The following is a 19,498-nucleotide window of genomic DNA, read 5'->3' as shown; positions in this document are numbered from 1 at the left end:
CTTTGCAAATGCTCTATGAGTGATGTTTTCAGTGACAGCATCAGAACCTGAAAAAGTACCATAAACATGCTTTCTCCAAAGTCCTAATCCCCATAGACAAGCATTATTAACACTGGGCACCATTACTTTATTTTTTCCCTATCCTTTATTTTACTATAACTGTAATCATACAACCTCTAATAGGAAAAAGTGAAGGGGAACCCACAAGTTTCCCAGAGTATCTTTCCATATATAGCCTTTGTAGACTTCTAAATGGGCTGCATGTTTTATAAAATGCCATCGTTTACTTATTTTCCTACTGTTTAAACCTTTTTTTCCCCCCCCTATTGTAAATAATGCATATTTGGATAACAGACACTTTTCTCTATTTGGGTTTTGACCCTTTTTGAAGTGGCTATTTTTAGCATATTTCTGTCTGAGGCTGATAAGAGAAAAGCTTTTCTGAAGTAGTTGAATAATAGTTGTAGAATTAGAAGTGTCTTAAGAGATCATTTTAGATGGGTATCTGAGGCCATTCAGCTCTGTTTGATTCCTCCTCTGTTGGATCTCACAGCCTCTGCTGGCGACTGCTCTCTGTGGCAAGGATAAAGTGAACCTCTAAGGCTTTCACCTGCTGCTCTTAGTTCTATTCTCTAGAACAGAGGATGGAAACTATACCTCATGCCTGTGGACAAGTGGGTTTAAAGGATTTTTTTTTTCTCTTTTTCTGGGGAGGTTGGCATACGTTCTGTGTTAATTTTTATTTTTAATTAGTTGTCAATGTTGTAAAAATTAACAACTACTAAAGTATCTGGATTTCTAGCTTTTCTTTGAAAATGGGTGCTCTGGCAGCTCTGGGATGTTTTCCCAATTCGATGGAGTTGAACCGGGGTTGTTTCCTTTAGACAGGTCATTCAGCTTTCTGTTCTCCTTAGTCCCTACGTGACCCTGCTGTCTCAGGCCTGTCCTACTGCACTGGCACACGTAACTTCCTTGGCCCTTGAGGACATTTGAGTTTGCTACTGTTAATCTGGAACAATGCTGAATGCCTCCTTTTCTCCAGAATAACTCTCAAGTATTTGAAGGACAATTGGACTGTCTTCTCTCCAGGCTGAAATGCCCAGTTTCTTCAATGATTCTTCTCTTTGCTATATTTATCAGACCCTGTTGCATTCTGATCACATGTTTCATGCTTTATACTTGGAAAATTGGTGAAATTGTGCATAATGTTTTATTACCCTAAGTTCTCTTCGATGAGTATATATTACTTATATTTTTCTCTCTTTAAAATGTTGCAAAAGCATCGCAGATAAGTTTGATGAGTGCACAGTCTGCCCACTTGCTCACGCTAATGACCTCAGAGGGTTAAATAATAATCACCTTTAAAAAATTATTTTTTACTTGAATAACTTGTATAGTGCCAATAGAAGGTCCTGCATAGTAAGTTTTTAATAAATATTTGAAGTGAATATATGTTAACATAAAAACAGTATTTTATAGTTATCTCACATAAATTTTGCCCAGCATCGCCAATTTTGCCAAATCTGTTGCTTGCTAATTCCTTCTAGCTCTATTTATCTGAAACGTGACAAGGATGTCTTCTATTTCTTGTCATCGTGTTACTGACTTAAAAATATAAAACAAGATACTACCCTCAAAAAAAACCCTACCCTCATTTGCCAGCCTGATGAGGAAATATTCTGCATGCTTTAAGCTTACACTCAGTATATTGATAGCATCCTTTAGCTATATTTATAGGTGATTAAACAGTATAGCCAGATGGTTTATCTTGCCCATGTTTCATCATCTTAACCCAGAGCAGTATTAACTTACAATGATCAGACTTACCTTTAAACTCTGTGGCCTCTCCTAAAGCATTTCTGAAACTTTTTTGTGTACCCTTGTAATGGTCTTCAATTTCATGCAGGAGAGGTCTTACTACCACCATTTAGAGATGTTTTCAAGGCCTGTTTTTGTCTGTGGTTTCCTGATGATGGTCATGGCGTTTCCTCCCACACCCCATCCAGGAACTGCTGTGATATAGGTGCTAAGACAAAGCTTGGGTGCATGTGGGCTGAGTGTAACAGCTATGCAGGCTTATTAGCCTCCAGCAGTCATGGTTATCTTATTACATCTTTAGGCACAGAGCCCAGAGCTGGGCATTTAACCAAGGTTAAATGGAAATCAGTTTTTCTGCTGACTGATACTTAGGATAGAGTGTGAGAGATCTTTAAAAATGAAAACTTTATAATAATGTTAAATTGGAAACAATCAAATGTCTAACATTAGACAATTAAGTAAATAAACTAATATGCTCATACAACTGAATCTTGTGCAGCCATTAAAATGATGTAGTGGATGAATGTTTAATGGTGTGAACAAATGTTAGGATGTGTTACAGGAAAAAGAATCAAGTTTTAAGAGACTATATACTGTATGCTCATTTTTGTCTAAATGAAAACATCTATGTACATACATACATAGAAAAGAGATGAAGAAATATACATCAAAATCTTAAAAATGGTTATGATGAGTTAACAGGTTGCTTTTGTTATATTTATTTATCTGAATAATAATGATGATGATAGATAATACTTTTACAGTGCTTACTGTATAGAAGGTACTGTTACATGTATTATATACATGACATAGATAAACTCTGACAGTAATCTAAATTTTCAACAATAAAAAACTTTTTTTCATATATAAAAATTTCATAATATAAAAAGCAATTAAGAAAAAGATAATAGACATAAAAGCATCATTTGGAATTATGGAAGTAACTATCAGCAGAACTAAAAGCAGACTAAAGCTTTTCTTCATAAGCTCTTGTTTATATGAGATTTATTGCTGTAAGCATGTATTAATTTCATTTAAATAATAATAAATATGCATAAGAAATAACACTTGTCCTTAACTTTTTTTCCATTTTTGGACTCAGTTTTGATTTTAAATTCCGACAGTGAGATGCAAAGAAAACATATTTTTTTTGGAATCTGTGGTTTAGCTAAACAAAATCCTTTTTGCTTCACCACAGCAATATACATTCTACCAAAATAGCTTAACAATTTAAGAACATGAATGCATACCTCCTGGGAAAAGGGGAGTAAGAGGGTTTATGGACATAGGTACAAGTGGGAAATTGTCATTTTGTATGTTAAATTCATGAAATTCACATTCCATTCTATATATTTGCTTTATACAAAAATGTTTTCAATTTCTTACCATCCAAAAAAATGCTGCAGATCCAGAAGTATGTCATCTTCGTTCTTTTTATAACTCCATCATCTTGCCTGGTATGGATTACATGTGTTCCATTTTCTGTAAAGGGCCAGATAGTAAATATTTGGGGCTTTGCAGGCCATATGGTTTCTGTCACAACTGCTCAACTCTACCAGTGCAGCTTCAAGACCATCTAGGTCAAATACCTAACTGACATAGTGTTCAAATACAAATTACATAACAGAAACTGCCACAGAAAAATTTTTTGGTCTTAAAAAGATCTCACGACTTTTATAGAGTAGGTGGAAGACACATAACTTGGCTAACTTGGACGTATCTTTCCCCTTTGCAGATCTGTCCAGCTCAATGGTCAAACTCTGAAGATGGTGGATGACCAAACCTTGCCAGCTTTGACAGAAAAACCTCTCCGTCCAGGAAGTTCACTGGGCCTGCCAGCTCTCTCATATGGATTTTTTGTGATAAGAAATGCCAAAGTTGCTGCTTGCATCTGAAAATGAAAGACATATACTAGCCCAGAGACTGAATTTTCCAAGTGCATTGATAAGAGGAAAGCAAAACTCAGGCTGTAGGAAGGCGAGCAGATGCATTACAGATCAACTGGTGACTGCTTTAGGGCCACTGGGACACTCTCAGTGCTAGATTAGCACAGTATTTTGTTCTAAGTAGACCACTGTTAATAGTAATACCTAGTTCCAAACACTATGTTTGTATTCTGCATGTACTATTTTTATTTAAGATTATTAAAAATGTATATAAGTACTCCCAATACAGCCAGGGGGCAAGTAAGTGAAGGATATATTATTAGTTTTAAGAAAGTGTTTAGTTGTTTTTATTCTAAAAAAAAAAAACCAGTTATTAGAAGATTGTCAGATTCTTTCCTCCATATGCTTTCCTCCCATAGGGCTGCTGTCAGAAAAAGTTTACTACCACAGCCTTCAAATCATCTATAAAAGAGAGACAATCTCTTTGCAGCTTAACAGAGAGCTAAATTCAGCTGCAGCTTCACTTTCCTCTGTTCTGTTTGTCTCTGTCAGCAATACTGTGTGAGAGGACAGATGGTTAGATGTGATAGCACAAAAAAAAAAAAAAAAAAAAAAAACGATTAATGGCAATTTGGAGGGAAGGGATTATGTAAACTTCAAATGAAATAAAAAATGACTGTAAGTGAAATTGATTTACCAAGAGGAGAAAATTTAATTCTATACATTGTAACCATCTGTTAATGTTTACCTTTAATCTACCTTAAATTCTTGTTTTAGTTGGCTGCAAGTAACAGAAAACCCTGATTCCAGTGGCTTAAACCACCACACATTTATAATCCCACATAACAAGAAGTTCAAGTAGGGTGGGCTCCACTGCTCAGTATGTCATCAAGGAATCAGTTTCATTCCGTCTCTCTGCTCTGTCACCTTTAGTATTGCCTTCATTCTCAAGCTGGTTTCACGATGGCTGTAGCTATCCCATGGGCCCATTCAGACCTGGCAGCAGCCAGAGAAAGAAGACGAGCAATTTTTTCTGTCTCCTTCATAGACTTTTGAAGTATTGCCTTTCTCAGAGGTTCTCTCAGCAAAACTCTCCTCATGTCTCCTCATGTCATGGTCGCATGGCCATTCTCCCCAGTCACGGCCACCATCAATGAGATTCCTCCAATTGTCTCCTAATAATCTTTTGGAATGGAGACGGTGTTGGGAAGTCTATAACACTGACCACTACTGTTCTGTGCTTTTATCAGTAACAGAATGTATTATTTTCTCCTGTGTCTTAATTCTTAGAAATATAATTCTCCTTATATTTATGCCTGCTATGAATATTGTCTCAATTAAGTACATTTATAAGGAACTAAAGCTGAAATTTAAAGTTTGGATGCTTTAATACCCTTAAATTTTATATGTAAGTGATTTTTATATTTTCACATTTGAAATAAAGTAACTTTTATAACCTCAATATTGCACGATTATTCTTTCTTTTTTTAAAATTTATTTACTTATTTTTGGCTGTGTTGGGTCTTCGTTGCTGCACGTTGGCTTTCTCTAGTTGTGGCTAGCAGGGGCCACTCTTCGATGCGACACGCGGGCCTCTCACTGCGGCGGCTTCTCTTGCTGTGGAGCACGGGCTCTACGGGCACAGGCTTCAGTAGTTGTGGCACATGGGCTCAGTAGTTATGGCTCGCGGGCTCTAGAGCGCAGGCTCAGTTGTAGCGCACAGGCTTAGCTGCTCCGCGGCATGTGGGGTCTTCCCGGACCAGGGATCGAGCCCGTGTCCCCTGCATTGGTAGGCGGATTCTTAACCACTGCACCACCAGGGAAGTCCTTGATTATTCTTTCAATAAAGCTTAAGCCTACAGATCCCTTGTTTCCTTCACCACTTTGTTTACACCTCCTACCTTTATTTGTCCTTTCAGCCTCCCCCATACCGACTTGACCTTGAAGAAAAGAGATCGTCAGGCACAAACACGATTTCCTCCCTCATCATGTAGATTCAATCATGATCAGGGTTCGGTCCTGTCTATTTTTCTTTTCCCTAACCCCTCTGCCACTTAATAAATTCAAGGCCCATTTTTTCACTTGTATTATTGTAATAATTTCCTAATTGTTCTTCCTGACTTTGCTTAAAATTCTTAAATTTTGCTTAAATTTGCTTAAAGTTTGCTTAAAAATTAAAATGGCTCTCCATTTCCTATAGCATATAAGGTCCTCCATAACCTGGCACCTGCTGTTTTCTTCAGCCTCAATTCCTGTTCCTTTCCCCATGAGTTCTGTTCTCCCACGCACACATTGGTTGAGCAGTCCGGACATACAGCCTCTTTTACCTTTTGCTCCTGTATCTTTGGTACTGCTCCTTCCGCTCTCCACCTGGATTCTGCTACCTCTCCTCTCTATGTGGCAAACTTTTATGTTTATTAAGACCCAGCTCAAACAGCAGTTTCAATGCCTCCCCTATCATTCAAGTAGCTTTAGTCCTATTCTTTGCTCCTATAGCGGTTTGGACATTTACTGTGGCACTTATGATACATCTAAATTGTGTCCATATATCTTTCTAACTTGACTCTAAGCTTATAAGAAAGAAGTTCAATATCTTAACCATCTTTGTATTCCCTATGCTTAGCATGTTGTCTGGCACACAGTAGCCATTCAGATGTTTCCTTAATGACAGAGAAGAACGTTCAAATTTGAAACTAGCTTAGGTAGTTTGATTTTGAATATACAGAAAAACTGAGTGATGTTTCAAACCTCAAAAAGTATTGCCTGATAACTTCAAAAATTTTTTTTAAAATTATCACTAGAAAGCTTTTACTGTGGTGAGTGGTTATATGAAGAACAGGGGCATAGTTATGTGAAGAAAGGAATGCTCTCAGTTGTATATTAATGAATATTAAAGGCATTATTAATAAATAGGTTTTTTTTAACTTTTTTAGAGGAAGCTTCTCGCCTGTCACATTAGTGAGACTTTTTGAGTCCATATGATTTCATTAATTTATTTAATCAATCAAATATATTTATTTTCTGCAACTTATTATATTGGCTCAAAATTACATCTGTCTTTTAGTTTGGCCCTTGTGATTCACCTCATCTACATGATAATGGGAATTACCAAGTCCTGCTGTGAAACTTGTATGTTCAGGGCTTGTCAGTTCTGTAATTGCACCCATTTTCTTTTTTAAAACTTCTGATGTGTCTCATCAACCTATTGAAACACCTCATGGTTGATAAGTCTTTTAATTATCCTTCTAACCAGAATTTTGATGACCAACCAAACTAACTAAAATAGATTATCATCTATTTTATCTGATAATGCAACACAAAATCAAAGCAGTAGTATTCAAAATTAAATGGTAGTAGAATAAATAATTAGTTTCAACTGTAGAAGAAAATGTTACCAATGATGTGCAGACCAACTTACGTACTGTGTGCCTTAGAAAAATATAGTGTGAACATTCCCGTACTCACTCCATCCCTGGGTCAGAGATTTGTGTTTTTTTTCAAGGATAAGGTACTTATCCTGTCTTCTCCTTTTCCAATTTTATACCATTCTCAATTCTACAGACTTATGGGTTAGAAAGCCCTAGAACAAGTTAGATACTTAAATATTTAACAGTATTTTTAAAAAAATCTTCCCTATCATTGTCATTAAATGCTGTAAGTTTCTTTTTTTATATAAATTTATTTATTTATTATTTATTTTTGGCTTAGTTGGGTCTTCGTTGCGCGTGGGCTTTCTCTAGTTGCAGTGAGCAGGGGCTGCTCTTCGTTGCAGTGTGCAGGCTTCTCATAGCAGTGGTTTCTCTTGTTGCGGAGCACAGGCTCTAGGCGTGCGGGCTTCAGTAGTTGTGGTGCATGAGCTCAGTAGTTGTGGCATACAGGCTTAGTTGCTCTGCAGCATGTGGGGTCTTCCCGGACCAGGGCTCAAACCCGTGTCCCCTGCATTGGCAGGCAGATTCTTAACCACTGCGCCACCAGGGAAGTCCAAACACTGTAAGTTTTTATAACACCTTTGATTTAAGTTAAATTCGTTCCTTACTTTTATATATTTGATGATAGTCACTAGTTTTTAAATTGGTTCTTAGGTTACTTTATTAAATGCAACTTACATATTTATTTCAATTCCCATAGACCTTTCGAAGGACAATAATAAGGCTAGTTTATCTGATTCTGCAGCACTCCAAAATTAATAAGGCAAATTTGCATATTTAACATATTCTTCCTAACCACATTTAAAAAAAATTCTTATATATCTAATAAATCACACACAAACTTAGTAGATCAAGTTCCCTAAGCATTTCAACATCTTAAAAAACAAACAACAGTGATAGCAAACCTATATAAATACAATTTGTAGGGCTTTCCTGGTGGTGCAGTGGTTAAGAATCCGCCTACCAATGCAGGGGACACGGGTTCAAGCCCTGGTCCGGGAAGATCCCACATGCCGCGGAGCAACTAAGCCCATGCACCACAACCACTGAGCCTGCACTCTAGAGCCCACGAGCCACAACTACTGAGTCCATGCGCCACAACTACTGAAGTCCGCGTGCCCTAAAGCCCGTGCTCCGCAACAAAAGAAGCCACCGCAATGAGAAGCCCACGCACGACAACGAAGAGTAGCCCCCACTCGCTGCAACTAGAGCAAGCCGGCATGCAGCAACAAAGACCAAACACAGACAAAAATAATACATTTATTTTTTTAAAAACCACAATTTGTACAAAAATGTCATTTTCTCATGCCAAAGTTACAAATTTACTCCTCTAGCCAGAGTTAATATAATTACCAATTCAGGTCCTCTACACCAAGTACGGTAACAATTAGCTTTTGATTAGAGAGTCTAGAGACAGGATATAGAACCACTAGTGTGTTGGGTTCAACCCCTTCCTATGCTTAAGTATCAGATGTTGGGGGTCATCTAAAGCACAGGCTGAGACAAGGACTTGGGGTCCAGTAGTTTATTTGGGAGGTGATCTCAGGAAGCAGGTGTGAGAGATCAGGGAGAGTGAGACGGAGGAGAAGGAAAAGCCAATACTGAGGTTTGTTGTTGAATTTGCTGCAGTACGCAATGAGAACTCAGTTCCACCAGTACCACTGAGAAACATGGATGCCTTTCATAATTTTTCTCTTATTATTCTCATATTTCTTAGCAGCTATCATTTTATAATAATTTTCATAAAGAACACCAACTTCACATAAAATAGTTTTAAGGCCTGAAGCATTACAGTTATTGATTCTACTATTTAAGCTCCAAAGGTACTTTACAAATTTATTTTGATTTTTATTATTTTTTATTTTATTAAAAAAAAATTTTTACTGGAGTATAATTGATCTACAATGTTGTGTTAGTTTCTGCTGTACAATGAAGTGAATCAGCTATATGTATACATATATCCCCTCCCTCTTGGACCTCCCTCCCACCCCTCCCATCCCACCCATCTAGGTCTTCACAGAGCACTGAGCTGAGCTTCCTGTGCTTTATAGCAGGTTCCCACTAGCTATCTATTTTACACATGGTAGTGTATATATGTCAATCCTAACGTCCCAATTCGTCCCACCCCTCCTTCCCCACCATGTCCACACGTCCACTCTCTATATCTGCATCTCTATTCCTGCCCTGCAAATAGGTCCATCTGTACCATTTTTCTAGATTCCACTGCTGCTCAACATCACTAATTATTAGAGAAATGCAAATCAAAACTATAATGAGGTATCACCTCACACCAGTCAGAATGGCCATCATCACAAAATTTACAAACAACAAATGCTGGAGAGGGTGTGGAGAAAAGAGAATCCTCTGGCACTGTTGGTGGGAATGTAAATTGATACAGCCACTAGGGAGAACAGTATGGAGGCTCCTTTAAAAACTAACAATAGAACTACCATATGACCCAGCAATTCCACTACTGGGCATATACCCTGAGAAAACCATAATTCAAAAGGACACATGTACCCCAATGTTCATTGCAGCACTATTTACAATAGCCAGGACACAGAAACAACCTAAATGTCCATCAACAGATGAATGGATAAAGATGTGGTACATATATACAATGGAATATTACTCAGCCATAAAAACGAACGAAACCAAGTCATTTGTAGAGACGTGGATGGATCCAGAGACTGTCATACAGAGTGAAGTAAGTCAGAAAGAGAAAAACAAATATCGTATATTAATGCATATATGTGAAACCTAGAAAAATGGTACAGATGAACCGGTTTGCAGGGCAGAAATAGAGACAAAGACGTAGAGAACAAACGTATGGACACCAAGGGGGGAAAGTGGCGGGGGGGATGGTGGTGGGATGAATTGGGAGATTGGGGTTGACATATATACACTAATATGTATAAAATGGATAGCTAATAAGAACCTGCTGTATAAAAAAATAAACAAAATAAAATTGAAAAATAAAAAAGAAGAAATAAAAGTAATAACATTTTAAAAAAGAATCCACCTGCCAAAACAGGGGACATAGGTTCAAGCCCTGGTCCAGGAAGATCCCACATGCCCCAGAGCAACTAAGCCCATTTGCCACAACTAGTGAGCCTGGTCTCTAGAGCCCACGAGGCACAACTACTGAGCCCGCGTGCCCCAGTTACTGAAGCCTGCACACCTAGAGCCCGTGCTCCACAACTAGAGAAGCTACTGCAATGAGAAGCCCGTGCACCGCAACAAAGAGTAGCCCCCACTCACCCACGCGTAGCAACAAAGACCCAACGCAGCCATAAATAAATAAATAAATAAATAAATAAATTTATTTATTTATTTATTTATTTAAAAACAAACAAAAAAAAGAAAGCAGGTTTGCTTAACCACAAAACCAAGCAGGCTTGCTTAGCAACAAAACCAGGCAACAGAAACATGAGACATGCCCCCAAACAATAAAACAATGCTGGAATGAGACCCACATCCTGCCCAGTGAGCTCAGTAAGTTCATGATCCCTAGGACATGCTCTCTGCACACATAAAAAACAATAACTTACAGAAAGGTGCTCATTGTACTGAGACCTCAAATACTTTTTTACAGTCCTGGCTTGACCATGTAGGGACAAAAAAACTCCCCTGCCCAACCTGGAGGAGGAGCTGATGATGCAAGCATGACGTCTACTCAAAAATGAAGAGGAAAATGGTCTTTTCCCCCTCCCCACTTTTCCTTTGATTATCAAACTGTAGCCCACTAAGTTCTCGGGGTGCGGCACCCTCTCGCCCGCCCGCTTGTAAGCCTCACAAGCGTCCTATTCTAATAAATCACTTCTTATCTCTCACTTTGCCTCTTGCTGGATTCTTTCTGCACTGAGACATCAAGGACTGGGCACTTCAGAGCCCCTCCGAAACAATACCTATTGGTTTCAGGTGGCAACCGAGGCAGGACAGTGGTAAGATAAGAAGGTCTGGGGTCAGGTCCTAGAAGAGTCATGGGACGCCACGAGCCAGGAATATTGGGGAGGACACTCCGCCGATGACTGCCCGTTTTAGATGGGCTGATCAACCCTAAATACTCTGGGGCTCTGATCAGGCACCTAGATACAGGCCAGGGGACAGGGAACTGGAGGAACTGTGGCAATCAACATGGATTGCCATAGAAAGGTGGAATGGATGTTTAGAGATGTGGAAGGGATCAGGTGACAAGGGAAATGGTATATAAAAAGGAAGAAACTTTACTGTTTGGGATGCTTCTGACAGGATTTGGCAATCTATACTTTTCTTCTTAATTCTGAGACTTTTCTTCTACATTCTATATCTATCCCTGATTAAAACTCAAGTCTATGTGTTTCTCCCAAGGCCTCTCGCCTTTTGAGCTGGCCCACACTCTGTCTGTGGAATGTGTTTCTCTCTAAATAAATCCACTTCTCACCTATCACTTTGTCTCTCACTGAATTCTTCCTGTGATGAGACATCAAGAACCTGAGCTTGGGCTTCCCTGGTGGCGCAGTGGTTGAGAATCTGCCTGCTAATGCAGGGGACACGGGTTCGAGCCCTGGTCTGGGAAGATCCCACATGCCGCGGAGCAACTGGGCCCGTGAGCCACAATTACTGAGCCTGCGCATCTGGAGCCTGTGCTCTGCAACAAGAGAGGCCGCAATAGTGAGAGGCCCGCGCACTGCGATGAAGAGTGGCCCCCACTTGCTACAACTAGAGAAAGCCCTCGCACAGAAACGAAGACCCAACAAAGTCATAAATAAATAAATAAACAAATACTTAAAAAAAAAAAAAAAGTAAAACGTGGCATACTTAAAAAAAAAAAAAAAAAAAAAAAGAACCTGAGCTTCATTAGGTCCTAAAGCCAGGTGTGTGATCTCAGTTACAAGACCGTGGGTTCAAGTCCCAATCTGGGTTTTAGCCAGGTTCGAGTCCTTGCTGCCTGGATTCAAGTTGCAATCTGAGTTACACAGTGTTACTCTTAAATGAGAAAACTTAAGATAGATGAAAAAAAGCTGTAAATTAAACAGTCAGGGCTATGGGAAATCCATGATATGGCCACTTGGCTCTTCCTGGCTCCCTGGCAAACTCCATTTTTTATTTAATGAGTTAAAGCCCTTCTTGGCTACAAGGCTGATGTCCTCACAATTAAAAAAAAAAAAAAAAGGTTAAAAATGTGTTTTTCACTTGGGGTATACTTTTTACAATTTTTGGTAATCAGGGTAACCATTTTATTGAACAAATTATACAAACCTGTGTGATCAATTATCCAGACTTATTTTACAAACAAATTAACTTTAATTTGGCTATATTTGGAAAAATAAGGGTAATTTTAAAGAAAAAAATATGTTTTAATAGATATAAAATTTTAGTTTTGCTACTTAAGGTCCGTATCTACTGTCTAAAACTCACTTTTCAAATAGCTTTGTTGCGATGTTATATTATTGTAAAGCTTAATTGAGTTATTAAGTAGGTATTTTACGCTTGTTTCTAAAGCTGATCATTGTAATCTATTTTTGGATGAAGACTAGATGACTAAAAAAAAAAAAAAAAAAATGTAAAGGACTGTGTCCAACCTAGATAAAAGGCCTCTTATCAGGTATTCTTAAGTACATCATGCCCAAGAAAACTGAAGGGGATCAACTTCCAAGACTTAAGGTACTTTTCCCCTAATTACTACAAGTGCCCAACGGAGGACTTCCTGAGCCCTGATGTCAGTCTTCCCCTCCCTTCAGCCCTTACAAGTGCTGACCCTTTATTCCAATTAGCAGCCAGACCAGTTCTTGCTCACTGTCAACAGCACTGGGGACACCTTCTGTACTCTTCCTTTGCGACAATCTCTCGGGCATTAACACCTGGTTGGGAGACTACTTTGGAAAGGATAACATCTAAAGTTGTAAGTACAAATCTTAATTAAACTGCATGGTGGATTTTGACACGGGAAGAAAACCTTTGGATGGCTAACTATTGCTCTGGTGAAAGCTGCTATAGCCATGGAAATGGCTGCTCCAACAAGGGCTATCTCACAGGTGGGAGCCGTTGCTCCAGCCGAGGCTATTATCCCAGGGGAAAATGCACCCAAGGGTGAGGCGAGACCTCCTTTTATCCCAAGCTACCCAACGGGCCCATTATCAGCCTCGTTAGCACACGCAGCAGCGTAAGTTACCAACCAACTGCCCCTACGGTTCTGACTCCAAGAGAAATTTCTGATAAAAATCAAGGAACAATAAGAGTTCATGTGCTTTTTTCAATGTCCGATCTAAGTCTGGCAGAGGACAAGTTGGGAAGTTTTTCTGAGGATCCTGAACTTTTCACAAAGGAGTTTACTGGGTTAATGAGATCTTTTGATCTCACCTGGGGGGATTTACAGATCTTATCCCACTGCTACAGCCCTGAGAAAGAACAGCATATACTACTGGCAGCCAGAGCCCATGCTGACCAAGTGGCAGCCCAAGCCCAAGAGGGCCATACGGTACAGCAGTTGGGACACAACGCTGTCCCCGAAGCAGACCCACAATGGAATGGCCAGATACATTTTATTGGTAGGGATGGATGGGACCATATGATTCATTGTTTAAGAGGGTATGAGAAAGCTTACAGTGAAACCCGTCAATTATGAAAAAGTGAAAGAAGACCAACAGGGACCAGATGAAAATCCTACAGTTTTTCAAGGGAGATTAGTGGAAGCTTTTAAAAAGTATACAAATGTGGATCCCTCCTCCCCTGAGGGAGAGGCCCTTTTGGCTCTGCATTTCATAGCCCAGTCTGCCCCAGACATCAGGGACAAAATTCGAAAAACAACTGCCGGTCCTCAGATCCCTATGAGTGATTTGCTCCAATTGGCTTATTCGGTTTTCAGTAATAGGGATGTGGCCAAAAAGACTGAACGCACCCAGAGAGATAAACGAAAAGCCCAAATGATGGCAATGGCTTTGTCCACTCAGAGACCACCAAAGGGGAGGCCAGGCTTTCTAGGCCAATTTGGCCATAGCAGACCACAAGGCCCATGGGTACCCAGACAAAATCAGTGTGCCCTGTGTGGACAGAAGGGACACTATAGGAAAGATTGTGATTGATGTACCCTTTGCAAACAGCCAGGAAATTGGAAGAGGGAATGCCCCAGACGCCAGAGAGCGGGGGGGCCCTCGTCCTTTGATGGTTTCACAACCAAAGGACTGAGGGGGTCCAAGGCCCAAGGTAGCCCTGCCTAAAATTACCATCTACATAACTACTGCTGAACCTCAGGTGGTCATTGAAGTGGTGGGCCACTTGATAAAATTTCTTACAAACACTGGTGCAACCTTCTCGGTCTTAACATAAAAGATTGGAAGCCTTAACAACCATAAGAAATAAAGAAGGGAGGATCAGGAAAGAGACAGGAACACACTTTCCTGGGACCCCTTTTGTGCAACATCAATGGCTGGTCGTTTCTATATTCCTTTCTGTTCATGCCTGACTATCCTATTTTTTTAGTGGAAGAGACATATTAACTAAGTTAGGGGCCACTCTGTTTCTCAAGGGACAAGGAAGGCACCCTTATCACCAAATGATATTAACAAGAAATAAAGAAGAACAGATTAAATCTATAACTGAGATAAAAGACTCCATAGACCCTAAAATATGAAACACTGACGTTCTAGGCCTAACCAAAAACAAACAGATTGAGGCCTTAAGTGACCCTCTTCCAGATTTAGAAACTGTTTGGGAAAAAATGGTTTGGATCTTCAAAATCATGGTTATAATCTCTTTTAATGACTCCTTTAATGCTTAATTTCTTTTAATTTATATCTTTTCGTAGACTCATCCTCTGATGCTTAACATCCAAGAGGGCTTAAAGGATGATGTTAAACAAAATGACATTGGTTTACAGTTCTCCCAACAGAGAAGGGACAGTCAGCCAGGTGTTTTACTCCTTCCCCAGGCAGGCCTACTTCCCGTCTCAGCAGGAAGCAGTTAATGATCAGTTGTCACCCCTTACTCCCTTTTAAGCATAAAATGGTAAACACCTGGAGGGGGGAATGATAGGGACAGAGTAAAGGGACAAAGCAGGTGATTAAATAGTTAATCAATCCCACTAGGGGATTGTAAGTAGAAAAAATATGGGAGACCCCTGTAAGTTAATGATTACTCAAGAAAGCAGGTTTGCTTAACCACAAAACCAAGCAGGCTTGCTTAGCAACAAAACCAGGTAACAGAAGCATGAGACATGCCCCAAACAATAAAACAATGGTGGAATGAGACCCACATCCTGCCCAGTGAGCTCAGTAAGTTCATGACCCCTAGGACATGCTCTCTGCACACATAAAAAACAATAATTTATAGAAAGGTGCTCATTGTACAGATACCTGAAATAATTTTTTACAGTCCTGGCTTGACCATGTAAGGACAAAATAACTCCCCTGCCCAACCTGGAGAAGGAGCTGATGATGGAAGCATGACATCTACTCAAAAATGAAGAGGAAAGTGATCTTTTCCCCCTCCCCACTTTTCCTTTGTTTATAAAACTGTAGCCCACTAAGTTCTCGGGGTGCGGCACCCTTTCGCCCGCCCGCTTGTAAGCTTCACAAGCATCCTATTCTAATAAATCACTTCTTATCTCTCACTTTGCCTCTCGCTGAATTCTTTCTGCACTGAGACATCAAGGACTGGGCACTTCAGAGCCCCCTGAAACCACGCCTATCAGTTTCAGGAGGACTGTCTACAATTCCAGAAATCATGGCAGTGGTTACGGGCAGATGCTGTTTTCATTTAAGTTTCAGGGTAGAGAGTACGCCCAAACAAAATAACAGACTCAGAAACTCAGCCTTCATCTGCGTCTCCCACAAAACCCAGCTCCAAGGCTCTTTTCCCCACCAAACACAAAAAACACTCTGATGGCAAGTCTGATGATTGCTCTACAGTAATGAGCCCACCAAGGGAGCCAGAAGAGGCCCAGCTCCCAGCTAGAAGAGGCACTCCCATTGAGGGTGACAATGGCAGGACAAGGTCTAGGACTAGCACTGCTGCATCAAGCTGCAGAGCAAGGTCTGGCTACTCTGGAAGTTCACATTTTCTCTGTGTCTCCCCTGAGCTCCATTCATCAGAGATAGGACCACATACAGTATTCCTATTCCTCATTTAAATCTCCTTAAAATGATGAAAAGCTAAGGTGGGATATTTCCCTCAAATCTATAGAAATACGCACTGACAGGCTTCTGAGAAGTATAACTAAGAATCACATCACATAGATAATTTCTACTTTAGGGACAATTTAAGTGCTTGATATGCCTGCAGAAACACATTGTTCCAAAGGCCAAGGCAATGTCTACTGAATTTGAGTCTGAGATGTCTTTGTTGAGTTTGAGAAACCAGATGAAAAGACATCGAAACTGTTAAAAGGTAAACTGAGGCATGTTAAAATTTTTAAGAGTTTATTTGAACATTTATCTATTCAAATGGTCCAGAACCAAACTGGAAGTGGTTAGGAACACGCCTCGGACAGGAGCCAGGGAAAAGACATGTGAAGAAAGTGTGGAGCAAAGAAAAAGAAATTATTTGATTGGCTATAGCTTAAAGCCTAGTTGGCTATTTGTGACTAGTTATCCTTAGCATTCTGATTTCCTAACCTTGAGGCAGTTACAAACTTAGATTTGGGTTTGCTTATTTAGGCTGCCACAGCGTAGAATCACATCAGTCTAACGCCCTCCTCATTTAATTAATTTAAGAAACATATGGAGGAAGATGGCTGTGTGATCAGGAGGCCCCCTCCAACAGTGCTGACCCTTGGCCTAAACCTCTTACCTGTCCCCCAGCCACACAAGACACCCTATGGAGACCCATATCCCCAAAGAGTACTCTTATCCTAGGGCCAATGCAGCCTCAGAAGCTCCTTATAGCCCTCCCTTGAATCAGGGTTGCAAGAACTCCTGCCTCTCTGTAGCAGATCCCAACCAGAAAAATACTGTCATGTTTATAACTGGGGGAGGATAGGTAGGAAATGTCCACGCCAGAAGGCTGGATCAGCAAGGGCTGCCACTTTAGAACTTTCCTGATCCCCAGAGGCAGGCATCCAAATCTTTAACTGAAGTGCTTATCTGATGTGCGTCTATTTGTTTTGGCTGCAGAAGAGTGGTGTCTCTGGGTTACTGTTTATCACTGCCCTCCAGTTAGGTGTCCTTAAAAGTGAGCTCATCTGTTTCCAACTTCTGAAAGAGTAAGTTGCAAAGTCAGCTGAACAAGTAAGCTTCAGGATGCTACTGCTTTGTCTCGTCCTTGGAGCATGTCTTTTATTTTCACATAAAATATCCTAAGCTGAGTCTAGGGACCTGATTGCAAACATCTGCCTGTTAGTCTGTCTGTTACTTTAAGAAAGGAAGAAGTTTATGCAGGTAAAGTTTCTATTAGGACTAGAATTGGTATACCTTTAAGTCCCCTTCTGACTCCTATATACATATACATATGTGTGTATATATAACATTTATATATGGAATATATATTTATGAATATTTGTATAATATTGCCATATAAGAAAAATATTTAGTTTTTGTCTCTAGTTCCTGGCACAAAGTTCCTAAAACCCTTGGAATTTCCTGAGTGGCGTCTTTTCTCATTCATAAAGAGCCCCCTTTGAGCGCATCAGAGTTTATACTAATGAGGGGACTTTTGTAAAGTCCCAAAGGATGGGGGCTGGTTGCCAGAGAAACCAACCACCTGATTAGTGGGTTGGAACTTTTAGCCCCACTCAGATCTCCAGGGGAGGGAGGACTAGAGATTGAATTCAATCACCAATGGCCAGTGATTTCATCCATCATGCCTATGTAATGAGGCCTCCATAAAACCCCAAAAGGACAGGGTTCAGAGAGCTTCAGGGTTGGGAAGTAAGTGGAGGTGAGGGGAGAGTGGTGCATGTATAGAAAAGGCGTGGAAGCTCTGTGCTCTTTCCCACCTACCTTGCCCTATTTATCTGCTCAATCTGGCTGTTCCTGAGTTATGTCCTTTTATAAAAAACTGATAATTAGGTAAATGAAATGTTTCCTAAGTTCTGTGAGTCACACTGGCAAATTAATCAAACTCAAGGAAGGGGTCTTGGGAACCTCTGATCTACAGCCAGTGTAGGGAAGCAAAAATTTGTCACCCCAAAATGTGTCTCTTTGACATGGAGATTTTTTTAGGCTGGTTGTTTTTAAGAAACAAATGGCTCAGGAAGAGCTTTTACCTTCTCCCCTCTCCAACTGCCTAAAAGACTTTAGAAAGAGGATCTGTTCCAGGAAGGAAGCTATCACCATAGATAACTACAGTATAATGTGAGCTAGGTGTGGTAGATGGGGAGGAACCTAGCAAAATCTGTTCGTTAAAATTCTCTCTGAGTCCTATTTTTTCTGTATGGTCCAGCAAACATTTGTTTACCAAACATTTGCTCTTTTCATTCTTTCATTTTTTTCTTTTCCTTTGAAGTCCCAGGCCCCTACCCCTTCTCCTTAGTCCAGGAGACCATATATACCTCATTTTACCTGACTGTCTTTGGAGGCTCTCCTGTTAGGATTCCCCATATATATGTAATTAAATTTGACTTTGTCCTGTTAATCTGTCTCATGTCAATTAATTCTGAGACCAGCTGGAAGAACCTGGAAAGGTAGAGGAAAACTTTTTTTCCTCCCCAACAATGGTAGGTCAGAAGCACAGGTAACAACCTGGACTTTTTTTTTTTTTTTTTTTTTTTTTTAAAGGATTTTCTTATTTATTTATTTATTTATTTATTTATTTATTTATTTATTTATTTTTGGCTGTGTTGGGTCTTCGGTTCGTGCGAGGGCTTTCTCCAGTTGCGGCAAGCGGGGGCCACTCTTCATCGCGGTGCGCGGGCCTTTCTCTATCGCGGCCCCTCCCATCGCGGGGCACAGGCTCCAGACGCGCAGGCTCAGCAATTGTGGCTCACGGGCCCAGCTGCTCCGTGGCATGTGGGATCTTCCCAGACCAGGGCTCGAACCCGTGTCCCCTGCATTAGCAGGCAGATTCTCAACCACTGCGCCACCAGGGAAGCCCTTTTTTTTAAATTTATTTATTTTACTTATTTATTTTTGGCTGCGTTGGGTCTTCTCTGCTGAGCGCGGGCTTTCTCTAGTTGGGGCGAGCAGGGGCTATTCTTCGTTGAGGTACGTGGGCTTCTCATTACGGTGGCCTCTCTTGTTGCGGAGCACAGGCTCTAGGCGCGTGGGCTTCAGTAGTTGCAGCACACAGGCTCAGTAGTTGTGGCTCTCGGGCTCTACAGCACAGGCTCAGTAGTTGTGGTGCACGGGCTTAGTTACTCCACAGCACGTGGGATCTTCCCGGACCAGGGCTCGAACCTGTGTCCCCTACATTGGCAGGCGGATTCTTAACCACTGCACCACCAGGGAAGCC

At 40.5% G+C, this 19,498-nt stretch overlaps 1 protein-coding gene across 2 annotated transcripts in view; it reads left to right on the top strand.

Moving 5' to 3' along the window:
* Positions 1 to 5,146, top strand: part of HPSE (heparanase) — a 34,269-nt gene extending 29,123 nt beyond the window's left edge. For both annotated transcript variants that reach the window (XM_007167937.2, XM_007167936.2), the window contains one exon: positions 3,554 to 5,146. In XM_007167937.2, coding sequence (XP_007167999.2) covers positions 3,554 to 3,713 — 160 coding nt within the window. In that variant the 3' untranslated portion in view covers positions 3,714 to 5,146. The remainder of the gene's footprint in view (positions 1 to 3,553) is intronic.
* The last annotated feature ends 14,352 nt before the right edge of the window (positions 5,147 to 19,498 follow it).

The sequence above is a fragment of the Balaenoptera acutorostrata genome, chromosome 5 (genome assembly GCF_949987535.1).
Source record: "Balaenoptera acutorostrata chromosome 5, mBalAcu1.1, whole genome shotgun sequence".
Classification (NCBI taxonomy): Eukaryota; Metazoa; Chordata; class Mammalia; order Artiodactyla; family Balaenopteridae; genus Balaenoptera; species Balaenoptera acutorostrata.
This window is presented reverse-complemented; position numbering and strand designations above follow the sequence as displayed.